Source organism: Phymastichus coffea, unplaced genomic scaffold, assembly GCF_024137745.1.
Source record: "Phymastichus coffea isolate CEN01 unplaced genomic scaffold, Cenicafe_Pcof_1.1 PCOF00100, whole genome shotgun sequence".
Classification (NCBI taxonomy): domain Eukaryota; kingdom Metazoa; phylum Arthropoda; class Insecta; order Hymenoptera; family Eulophidae; genus Phymastichus; species Phymastichus coffea.
In genome coordinates this window covers 907,091-929,682 of record NW_026706911.1, presented here as the reverse complement: position 1 = coordinate 929,682, position 22,592 = coordinate 907,091, and the positions used below count along the sequence as shown (strand labels likewise).

Here is a 22,592-nt window from a genome sequence, read left to right as displayed (position 1 = left end):
AACGCACACAAACCCTCTCTCTCCCCTCTCGTTTTTGTAATGGAGGCTCGACTCCGGAACGCCGGCAAAACACGAACGGCACGCAAGAAGGCGCCCCAAGCGCAGTCACAGAGGCAAGCATAGGCCAGACAAAGACGGGCTGAGTGCGCGAGTCAGTTAGTATTCTCGCGGCTGTACGAGGTAGAGGAGAGCGTCCAGCAGTCTAGTCTAGACGCGGCGCCGGCTGATACAACATATATACATTTGCAGTCAGCAGCACACAAGACCATTCTTTGGCATGTTCACCACAATTATCCTACGTACGCTTTTAATTACTGGCTTTCGCTAGCTCTGGCTTAATTACGTGGATGTGTCGTAGAACAACCGACCGAGTGAATACCGAGAACGAATAAAAAAATTCAAGTGCGGCACAAAGTTCCTTTGTTCGCCATATATACGCGCGTAGGCACCCTCTCGTGCACATGTAACGAAGCAGACATTTACTCCGGAAAATCGTATGATGAATCACACGACGAGAGATCAACAGTTGCGTCTACGCTTTTGAGTAGGACGCTAGACAGTACACGGGCAACCTTTGCTCTTCGCATTTTGTTGAAGCTTTGCACGAGAATAAACGGATAAAGTGAGTATTTTACAATCACGCATTTTCGAGCTGTCTTGTCACTTGTGACTTTTGTTAATGCGATTTTGTTAAAACGGCAGAATTTACACGATGGGAGTTAAGCTGTTGTTATGGTTTAGTTACAATTCCATGCATCAGCTTCCATGTGATACGTCAAGCAGGGAACAAAAGATAATATTTTTATAAAATGTTTCAATTGGGAGAATTTCTTGTTTGATCGGGAGTAAGTTTAAATTATTTTTGTACTTCGCGACACATTGTTTTTCCTCACCTGGATATGCTGAACTTTCGATTACGGTATTTTATAATCATACTTTAAGGGAAATTGTCATACTCGTATACGTTACTCCATTTTTAGTTAGATAAAATCACCTTAAAATAATTAGAATTTTATTAAAATGATTTTTGTATTACATATCTCTACATTTATGATAAGATTATTGAGTTGAAAAAGTTGAAACTATAAACACGTCGATAACAATAATTGATAAAAATTCACTAAAACGAAACTTCTAATACATGCATACGTCAAACGTAATGAATAGCTTTGAAACGAAATCTTACTTTTAGTATCATTTCCGGACCGGACAGGATATATCGTTCGTATTTCCATCAGTTTTCATATTTTTTCTGTTTTGAAAACAGCTGATATGCAAGAAACTCGAACAACAATGAAAGAGTCCAATTAAAATATTTGGATTTCGTTCGTATTACAAAAGTGCTTTACTTAATCTTAATTCTTTAGAATTTTTAGTTGACAATGTGCTTCCTCATCAAATGACAGTTTTTTTTTCAATAATAATTGTATAATTTAAAAAATTCCTTCCAGTCATTCCTTACTTTTTGACGATATTTTTATGGCAAACGGTAAAAAAGTAATTTCGTGTCGGTTGGCTTAACAAAAGTCAATAATTCCCCCTAGAATTGATTATAATGCTGAAAATACTGTACAGCTTTGAGCTTCTCCACACCTCTGTGGTTTCTGCGGTATATTTAAACGCTCATTCGCAACTGTACGAAACTGCATGTGTAGCTGTTTCTCGAAGTATGGCGATCTTTCAAATAAAAGAATTTTGCACAATCGTTATACTTGTCTTTCTTAAAGTAATGCATAAACTTAGTACAATTCTATTGAGGAAGAATGAATGACACTTCGATCGAGCAGGACAAAGTTTTATGTAAATCAATCTGCTAGAATGAAAACGACTGAATATTACATCCACATTTTCGTGCCGTTATTTACTAAGGTTTATCTAGCTCTGAAAGCTAAGGCATATACATATGCAGGGTCACCGACACGCGGGCATTACTCTTCCCGTACACTCAATATCGATTCGGCGTATCGCTCACGTCGTCGAGCAGATCGTTTCTTATGTTTGTCGCATCGAGAAATAAACATCGTCTTGCCCTTTTTATTGACCTGCCAGGGATGAAAAAATTATTAAGGGGGATCACGTACATCACCGTCTCCTCTGCAACTGGATTCCGAAATTGATTTTCTCGCAACTTTTTCGTTTATTCTCCTAATCTGCCAAACTTCGAGTGCTTCCAGTTTAACGCGATGGCCGTGGTGGTATAGTTGATTCGCTAAGAGGAGCCAGTTTGATACTTATTCAATTAATAGGAATTCTCTTTTAATCTCTACTGTCTAAGATCGTTGATCTCGAATTAGCAATTGGTAAATTTTTGGATGCGGTCATTTTTTCAATAAACCAATTCCATTTAGTATGCGTGAGTCATACTAAACTCAAGAAGCACTTCGACAGAATATTATAATTTCAAATTTTTACAATGACCAAAAATGGATTATTTGCAATTCAAATTGAAATCGATTTCATTTTTTAAGACCAATTTGCGAATTTATCCTTATGAGATAATCTGAAAAACACTATTGTATAACATCATCTTGCCAGTTACGGAATCAAACGGGCCGTAAAAAATTACAAACGCCTAAAAGAATGCGACTCCGAGGAACATAAATTAGAAAAACTGGTCTGTCCGAAAAATGACCATTCACTGCCGCGCACAGCACGAATAATTGACGCGCCGAGAGGATGGTTTGCGACGAGCACAAAATCCATTCTCCAAACTAATTTACAAAAATAGAGAAAGCAAAGAAAAAAGCCCGAAGCCACGTGCCGACAAAGCTGTCAGGAGAGTTTCCTCGCTGTTTCGGTGCGCTCAACACGCCTTGGGACGACCTCCGCGATCCTTTTTCCCTTTGTGTAACACTGCCGGGGAGATTTTTTTTCCTCCTCTCGAACAACGTCGTTGGAATCTACGCTTAGACCGCGTGGACTTTTCAAACGCTCTCGCTCCCGACCTTGACGCGCTATACGATTCTCGTGGGCACGTTATTAGAGGAATTCGGTGTTTTTATTGCCGCTCTTGGCAACTGTCACGCGCGCATATCAATGGAACATCACACGGGAAAGAGTCCTCGTTCGTTACGCCAGGCCAACGATCGTCGTTGCCTTTGACCATTGCGCGTGGCTGCCGAAACCCTCGAAAATTCTGGCTCAATAAACGCGTGAATCGACAGCTGTCGAAATACGTGTTAACCAATGAACTAAGAAAGAAAGACGGAAGAACAACATTGTCGGACTGTTTTGAGAGGTGTCAAGTGACTACTATACACTTTCGAGATTATATTTTATGAGTGAAATACCAATTTAGACGTGTGCGGTGCCTATTTTACGTATACGCGAAGCTAAAACGTGCATCATTAGGCTTCGCAGAATTATATCGGAAAAATGTTTGCTGGCGTTCATTTCGTGCATTTTCATAAACAATTAAACGTTGTAACAGCGCCACGATTTTACATGTCATTTAACGAATTCCTCACAAAAATAAAAGTGTTCCAATGCTCAAAGTGCAATCCATTCAAATGTAACAGGCGCACAGACGCAAATTAAACAACAAAGTGCTCGCAGCAGTGGGACGAAAAGGGAAGGAAGAGCGACGACGATTTTGGGTCGATGAAATATCCGAGTGGCAGTCGTCCGTTCGCGGAAGCTTTACGCGGCGCGGTCATCGTCGATAATTGGCTTTAGCGCGCAGTCGCGCAGATCGCTCGCCTCGCCGTCGTCGTCGTCGTCGTTGTTGTCTCGTCACTTCTAACAAAGCCTCTGAAAAACCGCTCGGCTTCTGCGTCGAGGGCCACGCGGCCTTGCCTTTGAGGCAACCAACGGCCGGCCGGCAAAAGCAAAAAAAGCTAAACGTACAAATCCGAGTATCGATCGCGCAAAGTTCCTCCTCGCGTGCCAATAGGCAGCGCGCGGCGACGAGCCAACAGAATCGTTCGCGTTCGCCTGGCGATGCTGGAAGAAACGACATCACGGCACGGCGCAACGCCGCGGGTGGCGATTTTCCGTTCGCGAGTGGCTTCTCGCGCGCTTGAAACTGTCGAACTTCGCGCGACGCGCTTAAAATGATGCGCGCGCCCCGTTGGCTCTGCCGAAGTCGCCGCGGATGACGTTACGCGCCCACAGGCGCATATCTTCGAACGTTGATAATAGCTGCTCGACGCGCTTGCATTGTTTCGGTACCGGTCGGCAATATCCTCGAAAGAAAATCAAAGTGGCAATCAGGTCAAAACTATTCAAATAACCCTGATTATCCAATCCAATATGTCAATGTACATATTGTGTGACCTCGTCGCGTGTGGCAGAAGCTGCCACTACCAACACACGTGCAACGGCGACGGCTACTCGGGGGATGAGAAGTTGACGAGCTTGCATATTTTACGTAATACGCCCGTCATGCTCCGTGACAATATTTTCCCTCCTATTCGCAACAAGTACCAATATATATACGTGTACCATGCTCGATTATATCGACGTTGAATCCTTATAACGCTTGTATTTGCGCTTGTCTTATAGTGAATGATAACCATATAGAGTGCACACGAGCTTGCATTTCAGTAACATAGTTACATACCAAAATATTGCAGTTTACATAACAAGCGATAGGCATTGAACAATGAAGTTTTTTGTTTTGAACTTGCAAGCCAAATAATAACGCACGTAGGATGATTATCATATCGCGCAGCAGGTTTAAGATACCCTCCGTTATCGTTTTCTATTCATCACGCCATTTCAGCTGGTGTTTATGGCTTACGGCGAACAAAAAAAGTAACGGATTTTTTGTTTTTATTAGATCGACAGGATTGTAACCAAACGCTAATATAAAATGATATAGTTGCACCAGCGGCGGTCACCAATAGTGGAACAGCCATGTGTCACATCGTGCCACAGTCGTCGAAATTTTCATGACAAGACACGATATCGTTCTGTTTATCTTACTTTCTATATTTATACGTAGTTTGAGGAAATTTAATTTTGAAAAAAGTCAGATGGGATTTCCTGTGTCATAACTGGGGTATTTTCATATATAATACGCGGGCAGCAAAGTTTAGAATACAGAAAAAAAGGCCGATGTAACTCTCTACTAACACAGTAGAGGAAAAATCACAACATGGGTTTCTTGTTTTATCGCTTGGTTGCTAAATTTTGCTCACTGATCTCGGCCATTTTCGTTTTTGGCCGAAACAGCTAAAAGAATAATTGTTGTCACATCGAAAAAAAATTTGCCATCATTTCAAGAAGAATATATCCAAGAATACAAGAAAAGGACTTTAGCGAACTGTGGTTGAAGCAAATAATTGAAGCTCTTTTGCCATATTCCAATTATCAGTTTTACAAGCCAGCACAGCTCGAGTATTCCTTGTACAATCGAATGAAGATTGGACGTCCTCGAGAAATGAATATAATTTTCCTCAACGATAAATTCGATTTCACGCCGTTACGATACTCCCGATGCAAATGTCAGAAAAATTCACGTCCTTGGCAAAATCTAGCAACACAATTGTAAAAAATATCATGGCGTATCGATGAAAAATCCATTCGTAACCCTGCCCTGGCGATAAACAGCCGCAAATTAACCTGCCACGAGTGTGGGTAAAAAAAGAAAGGACTTTGACAAGAGCACTCAACCTTGTTAGCATTGGCAGGCGGCAGTGACAGCGTCAGCGTCGTCGTCGTCGTTGCGGACGCGGGTGCAACGAGGCGAGAGCCTATTTAGCCGACGTAACGGCGGCGACTCGTAGGTCTACGTGAACCAGTCGGCTTTAGCTAATCGATAGTGTGCGTTCGTCGTCTACACGTGAGCTATACGTTCTTACTTTTACTAGAATATCTCTTTCTCTCTGTTGGGCGCCACTGCCGACGCGACGGCATGCTGACTCACACAGCTTTTTTTAACCCAACTTGCACGCTTCTATCCTCATAGCGTTTCCTCGTCTATTTTTGAAAACACAATCGTCTTTTTAATCAAATCGATCGATTAGATTCTTAATAATTTATCGGTGCGTTTCATTCCGTTCGTGCCTCATGTAAATGCAAATAGTCAAATGTGAAATCGTTCGCTTTGGAACTTAAACTGTTCGTCACTTTTACATTTTTCTATGGTAATCTTTCATCACTATTTCCAAAGATTGTTTTGTTGAAAAGTGAAAGCCTCAGTTAAAGCAAGCCAACGAAACGTATAATCTATTATCGTTTTCAATGTGAAATCGAGATGGGTCTTTGGTCGTGGGTGAAAACGACCCTCCTATTACCCTGATAATTCAATGAAAAGAAATAAACGAGCGGTAATAATGCCGTCTTTGTGTTAGCTTTGTGGTTACCATGAAATGAAAGCTCATCCTATCGTCAAGGGACAGATCGAAACGCGAACACTCGACGAGTTATGTTTTACAATTACTCGTAACAAGCAAATTCACTCGTCGATTTCTTCTTCTTTCATGCTTCGTTATGCGATTTCTATATTCGATTGCAAAAATTCAAGAAAGTGAAAAATTTTAAAAACAAAGAAAAACTAATCACATTGAAATTTGAACTATCGATAAATAGTGGGGTTCGGAGGCTCGATCGAATTATAAAGTCAGAACCCGAAACAAGTGTCACATAAAATTTCAGTCACGTGTGCAGAAACGAGCGCATGCACGTGATAAGCTACGTGCCCGCGCATCTCGTGAAATGAATTTCGTATGTATATCGACGCTTTTTGCGACTACCAGCACGGCAAACTAGTCGCGCAAACGTACACAGGCGCGCGTAACTGAGCAAGAAACGAACTTGATTTTATGTCACTTGAAGGGGGTTTGTCAACTTTTGACTCCGTAAATAGTTTGTTGGTGACGCGAACGTAACAATATTTATGATCGCCTATTACTTTGCATTATTCATTTTATTTTTTGTTATTTCTAGAGAAACATTTGCACACAACGGATTCATTTTGCCTTTTCATTCGAGCGTTTTTAAAATGTTTAAAATGAAACTAGATGGCTTATGAACTTTCTCGCTAGGATTTGCGTGTAAATGTTTCACAAAGAAAGTACCTGCTGATAGTGGAAAACGATCACAACAAAGCTTTGTCAGAGGTAAAAATCTTAAAGTAACAATACATCCGACAGAAATTTCGTATCAGCGCGATATGTCACCGAAAAATAAGTATATAAAGATCGTTCGTGGCGATTTGTTCGGGCATAAAGAAAAAAAGGGGGGAAATTTCATTAGCCAGAGAAACAGCTTAGCGAGGGAAAAAAATGCTTAGCAGCAATAATGGTCGAACGATATATGAGTTGCGCGTCCGCGAGGATAATAACATGAGCTTTTTTATCGATTACCTTCCTCGGCCTGCAAACACGCATGCAGACACACGCTCGAAGGTGTGCCGTTTGTTGTCCATGATGCATAGGTCAACACCTAACGAGAAATTTCGAGGAAGGAAAAACAAAGAAGAAGTAATTTCACTTCCATAAATTTCCTATTTTACGCTCTCAAGCACGCTCTTATTTGCCATCTCGCGATGTGCTCTCTTTCGAATTGAATGCTTTCCTTCTTGATGGTCTCTTATGTTGATTACCTTTGCGCTTCGAAACAGCTTTTTACTACATTGTTCTAGTACATGTGTTATCTGTTTTGGCGATTCGTTGACAATTCAACAAAAGCTACAAAAAAATTCCACGATTTCCCGGCATGTCATCGTAGGAAAAATACTTTGAACCCGCACGTCAGTTCGCCACGGCTGAGTTTTGGGCTTAATCTCTTTCTCGCGAAACTTTCGGAAAAAAAGACTTTCATTGCGCCCAAATTACTCAATTATTTATTACCGAAGGATCCAATCAATGTCTGCCTTTTCCTCTGGGAATGATATTATTATCAAATATTCGATAGCCTTGATCGTGATCGTTGTTTTTTATGTCTTCATCTCATACACATTTGACATACGGTAATGAACCTTGGAAAAAGGTTCCGAAAGAGATTGCAAAAAAGGGCGTAGCACATTGCAATTCTCAGATCGTTTTTCTCAATGTTAAGCGAATAATAGGAAAAAAAGAAGTCGAAAAAAGAGAAACAAAATTATAATCGGTCATTGTCTATACAGCGAGCACGTCTTTGCAGAGGCATAATGCTCTCCAGTGCGCGATCAATGAAGGAGCTACTCATTGTTTCTATATATACATTCGTCACATGACCACATGAAAGTTATGCGCCGTTGGATTCATTTACCTCCGTCTTAGCTACAAGTTACGAGATCGCGAATCGCCCGCGCGCGCTTGTTTTTCATTGCGAGCGAAATTTCGCGACGAAGTATCAGTCGAGGACGACGAAAAGAAGAAAGAAAAAAAAAAAAAAAAACACGTACGGCCTAGTCTACACATCGAGTGATTCAGAGGCACGAGAGGTTGCGTGCGCCAATCGGTTTAAGGAGTTCCAAACGTTTATACTCACACCAGTAGATTAAATTAATTGAACGGTGCTATACTTATATTTTCTCTGTCTGCCACGCGCGACGCGACGCGAACACCCTCGATAATGGTGATGTAAAAGATGTGCCTTGACCAATTTTTCCGTTCATTTTTGACTCGTCCCTTTTTTAGTGTCTAAACATAGATTACTCAAACCGCTGCTCGTGCTCTACATCTACCTCTCTCTTTTTTTACGATTTCTGTTGTTTCGAACGTCACATTATCGTTCTTGAAACACCAGTCAACAGCTATATTTCTCCATATTTTATACGTTTATACGTTTTATATAAACATAAATAATGAGATCTAGATAACTTCCATCGCAACAATTTCTAACTTTATTCCAATGTTTTCCAAGTAATGATTAATCAAGGACAATGTTAACACTCATACCTCTTTTAAATGTTGATGTTTGAAATGAAGTTCGTAACTGTTTCGAAGATTTCTTAGGATGAGCGATAGTTTATATCCATTTTATTGTTCTGGGAATGGTCCGTAATCGCAAGAACATTTCATGATTAGATACAAGTCCATAATCTGCGATCTTAAAATTAACGCTTGTACTTTCTTATAAATAAATTATTTTCAACAAAAGCTTTCAAATTAGTCAACTAGTTACTATAATGAATTGAATCAGCTTATTACTCTAAATACTTATTTTTTCAAAGTTTATTTAATAATCTCGACGAAAACATAATTATTAGGTACAGCTAAACTACTTAGAAACTATATAATAAAATGTCTGCATACTCAGTAAATACAGTAATAACGTCAATTTAAGAACTTTAAAGTAACTTTACTGTAATTCTGAGTAGACAAGCATAAAATGTTTCCGATCAATAAATGGAGCATATGGATGCAATTTCAATTTAAACACAAATAGAGATACAAAAAAAAAATTTTTTAGCCATAGTGATCCACAAAAATGGTTTGTTGGGGTATATGAAAATAATAATGCTTTATTCTTGAACACAACTGATCAATAACAACTAAGAAATTGTGAAAATTAGTTTCCGTGTTATAAATTCTTGCGTAAAAATATAAACATTTCATAGGTAATAAAGTTCTTACATAAAGTACCGCTACGGTATATTAAGATTATAAATTTAAATTTATTATACTGTTAAACGAATAATAAGGATAATGTTTTTTCATAAAAAATGAGGATAATTTAAGTAGGAAACATTCTATTGCGAATGTAAATTAAAAAAAATATATTTAAGTATAAGTTTGTATTCATATGCACAATTTGATCAATCTGAAAGAATTATTAAATAAAAACTATCAACATTTACAAAAAAGTCAGCAATCATTGCATTGTCAATAAAAGATGACAGAGTTAAAGGAAACGGAATAACTTGCACATTATAATAGTATCTGATAAAGTGAATAACGCGATGAAGGGATAGAAAAACATTGTACTTGTAAAAAGCTACCTTTATAAAGTAACGATGCGTATTTGTTTGCGACCATCGATCAACATTAAATGATCATTATCTTATATGTATACATTTATGTACAGGTGTAACATGTATTTCACAGGAAACAAATGACAAATTACTGATAAAAATAGTTATGATGGATCGACAGACAAAAAAATAGTTTTGTTAAAGTCGAATTTTTGATAACAATAAGCTGAACCTGTTCATAGGGTATATCATAATTTATAAAGGTAATTTAAATATATATATATATATATATATATATATATATATATATATATATATATATATATATATATATATATATATATATATATATATATATATATATGATTTATTATACAGTATGATTTTGTAATCAAACTACTTGCTAATATCGGAGAGAAAAATGAAAAATATATAATACCCTGAGGAGTCTATACGATAAAGTAACTTCTGAAACATTTCTGAAAGATGATACTTAATTTAGCAAGTCAGGGGTCTTATGACCATCATAATTACTCTGTTTCATTTGTTGCAATTTCAATTATTTTATCCTGTTCACGAATAATTTTCATGATTAATTTAAATAATTTAAAATAACGTAAAGAAGAAATGAATCTCGGACTATTTTCTGAAGATCCGATCACTGAAAACTTAAATATTAGGAGGTCATTTTACCCTCAATTTCCCTCATTAACATGTTATCGAAAATAGTTACGTAAATAGATTTTTTGCATCATACTTCAGCGCGCGCTGAAAAGGCAGATACTTGATTTCTTTGAAATTTTTGTCCTCTATTTTTGGATATGTACTCTGAAACGACGAGGGGTAAAGGCCGCGTACATAAGAATTTGCCTTGTAAATTACGCTCAAGATTCGAGCTCTTGTAACATTAAGAATCTTTTTCTAGCTTAAACCAAACAAAAATTATGTTTCAAAATACTTCACGTTTCGATAGGTATGAAAATAACGTTAATGCATGCGCATATCCTTATACGAATGTTTCAAGAAATTTTGATTCGAGTTTTTTTTCAAATTTCCATATGGAAATAGATTTTACTATTTTCTTTGATATTGAAGTGGAATATTGACTATACGTTCTACTCTACGTGTGGTTCTACAGTATTTCGTATCGATATGCGTTTTTTATTTTCAAATAACACATGAACAAAACGTCTTTTGCTTTCATACGTATTTGTTTGGTCGCTAACGTTTTTATCGCCATAGCAGCAAAAACATTCGGAAACATTCACGTGCTTCGTCAAAAATAAAAAACAAACAATAACAAACGAGTTGAACGAGTGGCCATTGTTGTGATACAACCTTTTTTTGTGTGAAAAAAGAGCTCGCACACCTTCACACCTATGGAGTTGATCTCGTGGTCAGTTCCTAATGTGTTTTTTTTTCTCCATCTCCTTTTGCAACGCGAGTCATCGACTTCCCGTTCTGGCGTAGGAACAATTGACCACGGCGACAATTGAAAGATACTAAAAAAAAAACACAAGAGAAAAAAACTACACACAGACAGCAACGCGGGCACACGTTCGTTAAGGCAATTTGTACCAATGTCACTTCATCTTCCGTGCGAGAGATTGTACACACAATTGGCGCCTTTTGATAGAACGCCGTTGCGTCATGTGTACCATCGGCAAGCCCTTTGCGATCTGTGAATCTAATCGCGCGACCGTCACGATTGTTTTGAATTAAACGCTCCCACAGCGAGGTTGTGAGACGCGTAAATAACGTAAATATTTGTAAATATTAGAATAGAAACTTTTTGTTTGCAATTGTTGGCTTGTCAATTGGCGGATGGTTGTGTAACGTTTGCGGAGTTTCATTGACAGGCTAAGCTTTTCGTGACCAAAGCTATGAACTTGATAAGAATAGTTAGTCTTGATTAACTCGCGTCAAGTTTACGTCAGTGGACAAAATCATAGAAAACGAAGCAACGCAATTCGTATGTTATTCATTATTATTATTTCGAGAATTGTTCCAGTAGAGAAGGGTGAGCGTGATTGCTTGAAATCAGATTCATCAAGACTTGTCAATTTCGTAAACGGCAGTTGATAATCAGACTCCCAAATCTACGTCAAATTGTAATACTTCAGTGTTGAATGACAGTCAATTTTGTTTACTCTTACCAAGTGACAAATGCATTTTGTATAAATAATTAAATCATTTTCAGTTTGGCTTTTACTTATGTGATGAATAAATGTAATTCACCATGTTGGACACGATAATAATTTTGATAGAGTGTTCATTGGATTCTTGGGTTAAGCCAAATGTCGAGCTTGCGTGGCGTCATTCCTAAATGAATTTTGATCGTCTTTAATTGAGGTACATTGGCCCAATTGGTCCAACTTTGAGATTTTCTTTTCTAAAATTTGCCTCGATAAAAACTGAATCGATGTCCCGGGTTGGATTAAATCGTGCAACTTTGGTCTAAATTCAACAATTCCAGAAAATTCTTTTTTTCCGAGTCTCAACTAGCGACACAAATATATCTCGACAGAACGGAGTATACTGGGCCCAGTCGCAAGAAAACAAAACAACTTACTCCTCTCTCTCTCTCTCTCTCTCTCTCTCTCTCTCTCTCTCAAAGACCAAAGTCGTCGTACAACCCGTTCTTAGTCTTCTCGTCCGATTCTTCGCGTTGAACAACGAACGGCGCGAACGCGGTATATCAGCCGGCAGTCATGTAGTGAGAATCGCTGCCGCTGCTGTTGCGCGCAATCGACTCCAGCTAGTCAGTCAGTCAGTCGGTTGCTCTCGCGCGTACAGTGTACACGCAACTTCAGCTATTTCGAAGTATTTTTTTTTTAATGTTATTGAATAATTTTTTTGCTGGTTACGAAAAGAAAAGTTCGCGAGTGAAAAAAATCAGCTTTGTAATTCAGTTTTATTGGCTATAGAACACCAAAAAAAGAGAGAGAGAGAGCGAGAGAGAGAGAAAGAGAGAGAAAGAAAGAGCAGGTAAAAAGAATAAAGCTGGACTCTGAGCCATGCTGCTGCATACATAATCACGTGCGGATGATTTTGCGGATGAAACTTGTGTGGTATTTTTTTTAACGTCATCCACTTGCGAAAAAAGCGAGTGCCTTTTATAACGAGTTTGATGAAAAAAAAGTTAATAACGATTTGAATATGGCGGAAAAGGGATGGGTTAAATTATTAAAACCTCTCTTAATGAGTTGCATAATGCCATTTTTTATGATGATGCTCTTTCCAGTACGATCTCGATTCGCTTTGTGAAATTCGGTATTTTTTGTTCGGTTTATACAGTATCTTTACAAACTTCTAATAAAGATATTCTTCCGAATAATCGCGAGTGATTGCATTTATGTTTCACTCTGTACATAGTAATAATTAATGGTAATATTGATTTCGATGAAGTAGCTCTACCTTCTCAATAAAATCAAACGAAAGTTAAATTAAGAACTAACGATTATACGACGAAGTTATTAATAATTGTCATATGGTAATTTAACGACTCTTTCTACTTTTACGTTCTTTGGTTTACTCGTTGAATGTATTTTAGATGATTCACAGACTTTATCATTATCACGACAAACGTGTCAAATTTGGGTATAACAATTTCAAGCGTCGAGCTTACGTCAACACGAGAAATCGAATGAACAATTTTTCATGTATGTAAATTATATCTCGGTGTAATCCAGCGTTATCGGTCTACGAAGTTCTCTTTGCTATGTACCACTGGTTTTCACTGATTTTGTACTAGAAACCCGGTAAATAATATAGAATTGAATCTGCGCATGCTAGCGCCAGCCGGTAAAAATATGTGATGTTAGCTCTACCTCTCATTTTCGTTAAGCGTTCCTTGGCAATGCAAATGCCAGCAGAATCGGAAACTGCGTTTGCAAGATTTGATTGTAAATCGATCGACAATCTGCCATCGGACAAAGGTTTTGAAAACGTGATTTTTCATAAATAACATTTGCTACGTCGTTATTATCTACGGAGCGATGGTTTTTAAAGAAATACATAATAAAAAATGGTAGAAATGAAATACATCATAGAATCCTTCAAATAGTAATTTTATTTAAATTAAACTTACTGCTAACAAGATCCAAATTTTAAAATGTAGTATCGAATTGACTGATTCGTTTCGTTTGAATGCGATTGAAAAGTCGCGCTCGCGAAGGCGCTTATTGATCGGCGAACTGGCAACGTCGAAAACTTCCTTTTCACTGGGTGCGTTATATGTCGCAGCGACGAGCTTTGCAAGTTGGCTCATAGAGGTGCCGTCGAGTTCATGTAATGCTCAAATGAAAATTCTCTGCTCATTTTTATTAATTTTCTGAAAAAGCGATACGCCTATCAATTAAATTATTATGCTCAATAAATGGCAAGCATGTTATTGATATAGGAAATTCTACATTTGAAAAGTAATAATATCACATTAATGCTTTGACCAGTCGCTTTGCAATATGATTTTGTTGACTTATAAATGTTATATTGCGGTATCAAAGTTAAGCGATGAAAACAATTTGATAATTTTTTAAATTTGCTAAACAATAAAAATATATCCCTATCGTTATTAAACTTTACAAGCAATACGTAATACAAAAACAATGTAACCTCTTAATTGGTCGATCAAACTGTATCAGTGGGCTTCAATTATTGGCGATTCCTCTACAGCGTGTCAACTAATAGCATGCTTGACACTAATGAAAGCTCTGTTTAGCTGCTTCATATATAATTCATCATTTATACATTCCATATAATTCCTTATATGCAATGATTATTATTTCAGATACCTGACAAATTAGGTCAAAATTATATAGTTATATAGTTTTACTTTCCAACCATATAAGTTTTCACCTTTACTTCATATATTACAAAACATATATAACTTTGTAAACTTTTATAGCTGTAGTAAAGTATCCAGCGGTAAATTTTACGATTATGCACATATGAATACTATAGGTTGAGATAACGGTAAGTTCAATCAAGGTTTCGGCTAATTCGTATACTTGTAACCTAATGGTACAACGCAAACAATTTTTTAATAGTTTAACGTAAAGCTATCATATCGCGTATAAAAGTGTTTGCAAAAGTAAATCTTAAAATTTACATAAAAAGTACATTTATCACTTTTCGGAAATAACGACAAATCAAATCTTTTACTTAGAGAAATTTCACGAAAGACGCAATGGTGATCGTTCTGGAATAACGTAATGTAACGTGCAAAAACTATTCGTTTTTCCTTCGCCAGGTTTTGTGTTTCTGGTCCAAGGTTTCGCAATGCTACGCGGTAAGTCCATCTTTTCATCGAGAATTCCAAATCTCTGTTATATAAATGCTAGCAGAGCCCTATTTGATTCTTTTCGATGACTGGAAAACACTGTATACTAAGAAATGTTGTAACTAAATTTTTAGGAATTCAATATTCATTGATTTAATATTTGTATCAAACGTTTTTATGAATTATATTTTGTTGGGTTTCAATTGACGAAAATAAAGCAACGCGATGAGTCTCGATCGGATCGTCGTAGAGGTAAGACGTGTTTACCTACGTGTTCCATCAAGCGAGTGATTACTATAGATATAGAAATACGTTTCTCGTAACAAGTCTCGTGCTAATAAGTGGTTTATAGTATAATTGTGAGTGTGGAAAAGTGCGCTTGCACTTTCCACACTCGATAAGTGTTTGCGATGACCCTTTCTGGAAACAGGAACGGTCTACCCACACAAGAAACAACAAAAAAACCCACAATGTCAACTGATAAAGAAAATTCCTCCAAAGTATTGTACTCTCATGCTCTAGAGTATCCAAAGAAAGACCAAGCCATAGTTACGGATGCGATAGAAGGCCTTCAAATCAAAGATTACGTATTAGCGATAGGTAAGATGGTTGGTCCAAAGAATATTACATTTGCCTCGCGAATCTCGCAAGGTAGAGTTTGTCTATACCTAAGTACGCAAGAACTCGCTGACAAAATTACCGCACCGGGCTCAACTGTAAACATTGGCTCGCACATTCTTCCGCTCAGACTACTAGTATCCAAGGCCAAACGTATTATTCTCTCAAATGTGTGCCCAATCATTCCCCACACAGAAATAGAAAAAAAATTACTTGAATTCGATATTAAACCGTCTTCCAAAATAACTTTCTTAAGAGCCGGCATCAACGAACCCGAATATACTCACATCATGAGCTTCAGAAGACAAATGTACATAAGCCCGAATGATATTGCGAAGCTACCCGAAAGTATGAAGATCGACTACGATGACACAGAGTACTGGATTTATCTCTCAAGCGAAAAACTTACTTGCTTCATCTGTAAAGAAGAGGGACATCTCGCAAGACAATGTAAAAACATAGAGACACAAATATCTCCCTCCCAAGAAGACATAAACACGTCGAACAGTGATCAGAATCAAGCATTCCCCTCACTCCCCTCCACGTCGGACTCCACGTCAACTCATTCTCAAGGCAACTTCACGGAGCTTACAGTGACAAGACATGACGCTACCGGGAGCGGCTTGATGCCCCCTCCAAGCTCCTCTACGGCACACGTAAAACCTCTGATCACTGGAGTCAAACGTCCGCTCAGCATTTCCTCGTCGGAAAATAGCGAACTTACACGAACTCAAGCTACGAACGTAAAAGCTATAACGAAAAATTCGTCGACCGACCAGTCCCCGATTAAGCTCCTCAAGAAAAGAACTACGATAACAGATATAGAAAATCAGCTCTCTTCTGTCAAAGAGCATATCATACAAAGTGCCCATGCCTATCCTCTCACGTATGAGGAACTCAAGCAATTTCTCCTCGAAACCTACGGCAGCAACGACATCCAAGCCATCGCCAAACATCACTCTTCGAACGAGCAAGCGCTTCTCCATATGCTCCAGGATACTCAATCTCGATTAGAAGACAAAACCCTAAAAGCACGAATCAAAAGAATAATCAAGAGGCTAGAAAAACCAATGGACATCGACAGTTCAAATGACGAAATGGAAGAAAATTAAAAAAAAAAAAAAAAAAAAAAAAAAAAAAAAAAATGGATATGAACGGAAACGTATCATCTACAATCACAACTCTCAGATTAATCTTTTGGAATGCCCGCAGTATAATGAGAAGAAAGGAAGATCTCCCCGCCTTACTCCAAAATATCGACATTTTTGTGTGCGTAGAAAGCTGGCTCAGTGACAATAAAAGTTTTCAGCTTCCAGGCTTTTTGACTTTTAGAAAAGATAGAAAAGACTCTTCAGGAGGAGGTATTGTGTTACTTATTCGCAAAAATATTGCCTATAGAGAAATCGACAACCTTGTTACTCCGAACGATTCAATCGAATTTTGCGGTCTACGTATAACCAATGTCGAACCTGCGTTTAATCTTTATATATGCTATAGATCCCCCGGTAATACTATGAGCCAACAAGAATGGGATCTACTATTTTCTAACTTTGACCTTAGATGTAACAACATACTCGTAGGAGATTTTAACTCACACCATGAAATTTGGAATTGCAACAAATCTGATTCTAATGGCAAAAATCTTTTAGAATCAATTAAAAAATCGAATTTCTTTATTCACAACACCGACACTATTACACATATTGATACCACTTCCAAATCCAATATTGACCTCATAATAACAAGCAATAAAATTAGAGACATGGTAGAAACACAGGCTCATACTGATACCGTGGGATCCGATCACTACCCGATACATATACAAGTCAATTCCCAAAAAATGACTTACCATCAAAAAAATTTCAAAATCAGATCATCTCGCACCGACTGGCAAAAAGTCAATGAAGAACTTAATGAAGCTTTCTCTGTATTTCTCACTCCAGAGTATAACGATCTTTCTCCCAACGAGAAATATAACTTTTATGTTAAAATCATCTCTGATTCAGTTAAGAAAAATACTCCTATCAAAAAATTTGTTAACATTAAATTCCATCGCAACCCCGTTGCCTGGTGGGATAACGAATGCAAAGAAATCAGAGACTCCAGGAATAAAGCTTTTAAAAAATGGGAGAGAACACAAGACACTACTGATTTTACTGAATTTAAAAGGCTTAGAGCAATCGCGTGTAAAACCTTTAAAAATAAAAAAAGACAAAGCTTTATAAAATTCGCAGAAAGTCTCAATTGTCACACAAACATAAAATATGTTTGGAATACTTCAAAAATCCTTAAAAACAAGTGGGTGAAAGTTACTCCATCTCATATGTCTGAAAACCTGCAAATTGAAAATAAAACGAAGGCTATAAATAAAATATGCCCACCGTGGGTTCCTACCAAACCCGATTATTTCCCAAAGTGTCAGAAGAATAATTTTCTCGAAAGTGAGTTTACTCTCGCCGAACTGAATTTAGCTTTAGACTCACGTAATTTCGACTCCTCTCCAGGCATTGATGGTATCGATTACCACATAATTTATAATCTCCCTTTAAAATACAAACTTCTTCTAGTTGATACTTACAATGAAATGTTCCGACTTAGCCACTTCCCAGAAGACTGGAAAAAATCATATGTTCATTTGATCTCCAAATCGGATGGAATTAACTTTCGCCCCATTTCCCTTACTTCCGCCTTTTGTAAATTATTCGAGAATATCATTAAAAATAAAATGCAGTGGTGGATCGAGCGAGAGAATGTACTACCTAACTCACAATCCGGATTTAGAAAAGGCCAGTCTTGCTCTGACAACTTAACGAATCTCACTATCAAAATACAAGAATCTTTTAAAAAGAACATAAACTTGTACGCTGCTTTTCTTGACGTTAGTGGTGCATTCGACAATGTAAACAGCGACCTACTCATCAAAAAATTAGCGGAGATAGGATGTCCTTACAAGCTTGTAAAGTTTATTAAATTTCTTACTTACGAAAGACATATTTATTCCAGCCTGGAAGATCAATGTTATCTTACATATAAAGGTGTGCCACAAGGAGGAGTTCTAAGTCCTCTTCTTTACTTAATTTACGTCTCCAGTATTGCGAATAAAATACCCAGAACAGTCTCTGCATACCAATTCGCAGACGACATCGCACTCTGCTCGAACAACGTAAATTCCTTACCCAAAACAATCAATTTCATAGACGCCAATCTTTCGCTTCTAGGCTTAGACCTCGCTCCGCATAAAACTGTCTTTATTGTTTTCAATAGAAATGGCATCCTCCCTGGCCAAACTAAACTTGCAATTAACGACGAATGCACCATCAAATCAAGCGAAACGGCAAAATTTCTAGGCGTCATCTTCGATTATTCTCTTTCCTTTAAACAGCAAATAAGTAGCCTCCTAAATAGATGCCATAGGGCCCTAAACATTCTGAGGTATCTACAAGGCATTTGGTGGGGTGGACACCCTAAAGTACTACTGATTTTTTATAAGAGCTTTGTGCGCTCAATAATAGACTATAACAGTTTTGTATATTATCCTACTAGGGAAGAACTGAGTAACAAGCTAGAAAAAATCCAATATGCCGCTATCCGCGCAGCCCTAGGCTTTCGCAAAACTACCCCCACCAATGTCTTACTTGCTGAATCTAAGTTGCCCTCCATTAGGGAAAGAGCTAAATTTTTATGCTATTCGTTTTTATCCAAAATTATAACTAACGAAGATCTATTGGTTCATAAAAACGTTAAGCGATACTACAATAACACCCTTAAAAAATCAAAGAGAAAGCGTAACAGACTGTTCGAGGATTGCATTATAGAACTCTACAAATCGCAAATGCCTCTTATCAAATCTAATATGTACCAAATCTATAAATGCGAATATGCAACTCTGATCACTTCCATGCCGATCGACGTAGAAATAGGCAAAACTCTCAAACGATCGTCTAATCCGACCTTAAAACTGCGAGAACTTAACTCGGATTCTACGATTATTGAAATATTTACTGACGGAAGTAAAGACAGAGAAAATAAATACGCGAGTTCTGCTTGTCATTGCCCGTCTCTAGACATTAGCGTTGTCAGAAGGCTTCATAGATACACGTCTATATACACAGCAGAGATCATTGCCATCAATGACGCCATGGATATGGCCTTAGCGCACAAAGACAAAAATGTTTGCATTCACTCGGACTCCTTAGGAGCACTGCAAAGTCTAAATAATCCTGAAATCGATATTAGAGTTAACCCCTATATCCTACAAATCAAAGATAAGTATCTAAAATTCTTAAAAGAAAATAAAGGCCAATATACGATTAAATTATGTTGGATTCCCTCTCACTCTGGCATTGAGGGCAACGAACTCGCTGACTCTCTAGCCAAAGACGCCGAAAACAACCCTAACGCTCTGGAAAATCTTAACATTCCTTTCACAGATCTGAAAGAAAAATACAAAAAAAATATGCGCGATAACACGAGAGAAAAAATTCTAACTACATCCCTAGATAAAGGTAAAATGTATTTCCAAATATGTTATAAGGATTCCTCTCACTCGTGGTTTCACAAGTTAAGCCTTTCCAGAAAGCTCATAGCTACCATCAACCGCTGTCGAGCAGATCACTACAACTTAGCAGCGTCATTGGCTAGAGTTAATTTAACTGACGATCCTATGTGCGCTTGTCAAGAATTCCCTCAGGACCTTGATCACATTATTTGGCAATGCTCTCTGCTAAATGACCACAGACAACAGTTGACAAGACAGATTATAAAATTAGGTTTTCAATTGCCAATGAAAATGTCTCTAATATTTGCCGAACCCAATGTACCAGCGTCAAAATGCATACTTGAATTCCTTGACAAATGTAATATTAAACTGTAAGTCAATCTCTCAATGTAAATACTTGTAAACCTAATTCTCCACCTTCTCACTAGCTAACATAACTCAATATTTCACATTCCGTATGAACTATGTATTGTAAATAAATCTATAATATAGATTTGAAGCAATTAAAATAATAAAAAAAAAAAAAAAAAAAAGCAACGCGATAATCGCGATGTCGACTTGGTCTTCCAATGAAATTTTTTTTCGAGAAAAACAACCCGTCGATGTCTAACACTGAAAAGACGTGATAAATTCACGAAACAATGAGAAATACGCGTACAAAAGATGACAAAACGGAAAACGACACACGAATGCACAGCACGCGCATGACAGCTGGCTTCTTCCTCCTCGATGCAGAAGATAGTCTGTCAAAGTTAATAAAATAAATGCCCATACTCGTCCGTGATCTTCAACACAACGGCTTTATACAACACGCCGGATCAATAATTCTTACTCGCGGATATTCGCGGCAACGTGTAATTTTAGCTCTTGACAATCGCGCTATACGTTGTTAATTTCTTTTTACTCGCGAATCATTTCCGTGATGTGTGGTTTTAACCAAGAGAGCGCTATAATCGAACGACCTACGGTCTTAGATTTCGGCATATTGAAGTGCAAAGCAGTTTAATTAAGTATTCAAGGTGACTTGTTCGCAAGCAGAAATTTTATTGAATACAGCAAAACTTTCAATTCCCAAAAACCTTGAAAGAAAGGCCCAATAACTTGATGCTAGTGGTAAATTGTCCCACGCAGTTGTGTACCGAAGAGGCTTGTACATATGCCATGATTCGCGAACTTGCATATGAACTTATTCCCAAAAAAAAACCGTGAAATCCATGTAGATACTTATTAGAAACTTATAATTATAGGTATTTTTTCTTATTGATTAGAAGTTAAGAATTGTAATATGTCTATAATCGTTCTCTTATTACTTGAACGCTGGTAAGGTACACAAAGGTGAAATCGAATTTTATTTTATATAAAATTCACAAGGTATTCGGCGTATTCGGTTAAAATTAAATTGTTATCGCGGACAATGGCTCGTCGAAAGAATTTGAAAAGGCTTCTACGAGTGATTTTGTTATTTCCTTTTGCACGTACGTCAAACAAATGAAAAGTCTATCATAGAAAACATTTCCAACGTTAACGTAACAGACGTGCAGTTTAGAGAAAAAATACAGGGAAAGTGTCTGGTCGAAAAACGTGCTCATCGAGCCAATATCTTTCGCTTACTCAGCTGACATTCCTCGGAACAAACGGCAATGTGCTCGAGTAATTATCAAAATTTTCTATCCGAGCGAAATGTATTCGGTATTTTCTTTTGTATTTTTTGATTTCTCTTTTTTTTTAATGTCTTTTCTTTATTAGCGTAACTATTTTTTGTTCTTTATGGTTTTGTGAAAAAGGTCATTTTTCATAGTTACTTCCGTCATATTAAATTCACCATTACAACGAATTGAATAGACGCGAGCGCGGCACTAACGAGGTATCGGCAAGGTTTTATAGTCCGTCTTGACGCGTCGAGTAAATGGCTGTGATGTTTATTTCAGCGAGCAGCAGGACGACGGAGCTACAAAGAGATCGAGTCCTCCACATGCGGGCATGTCCGTGCCAGCTGAGGATCGGACGGGCACCCAGAAAAAAGATCAGCAGTCCGTAGAGTCGGCGAAGAGGTCGCCAATGAAGCGATTCACGATGAACAACAGGGCCGGCGAGCGAGAACCCCCGGCCAACAAGAAGAAGCTAAGCTTTCTTAGTTTTGGCAATCGTCGAGGTGCAGCGGTGAGTTTTTGCGCGACCGCCAATTTCTATTTTTTCAATGACTCACTCTTGAAATATTCACTCCTCGAATTGTTGGTTCGGTAGCATTCGGCACGCGCTGCCATTTTCCCCTCTCTTTCCCTCTTTCTCGAAGATGTTCTCTCTTTTTGTTCCATCGGGTTGATTAAGCAGCAAGGCCCAGCGACGTAGAA

At 37.8% G+C, this 22,592-nt stretch overlaps 1 protein-coding gene across 2 annotated transcripts in view; it reads left to right on the top strand.

Annotated features, from left to right (window-relative positions):
- The first annotated feature begins 200 nt into the window (after window positions 1-200).
- Window positions 201-22,592, top strand: part of LOC131670139 (band 3 anion transport protein) — a 57,966-nt gene continuing 35,574 nt past the window's right edge. Inside the window, exons 1-2 of one of the 2 annotated variants that reach the window (XM_058945522.1) lie at window positions 201-622; window positions 22,170-22,401. In XM_058945522.1, the coding sequence (XP_058801505.1) occupies window positions 22,222-22,401 (180 nt within the window). In that variant the 5' untranslated portion in view covers window positions 201-622; window positions 22,170-22,221. The remainder of the gene's footprint in view (window positions 623-22,169; window positions 22,402-22,592) is intronic. The other variant, XM_058945523.1, reaches the window with a different exon arrangement.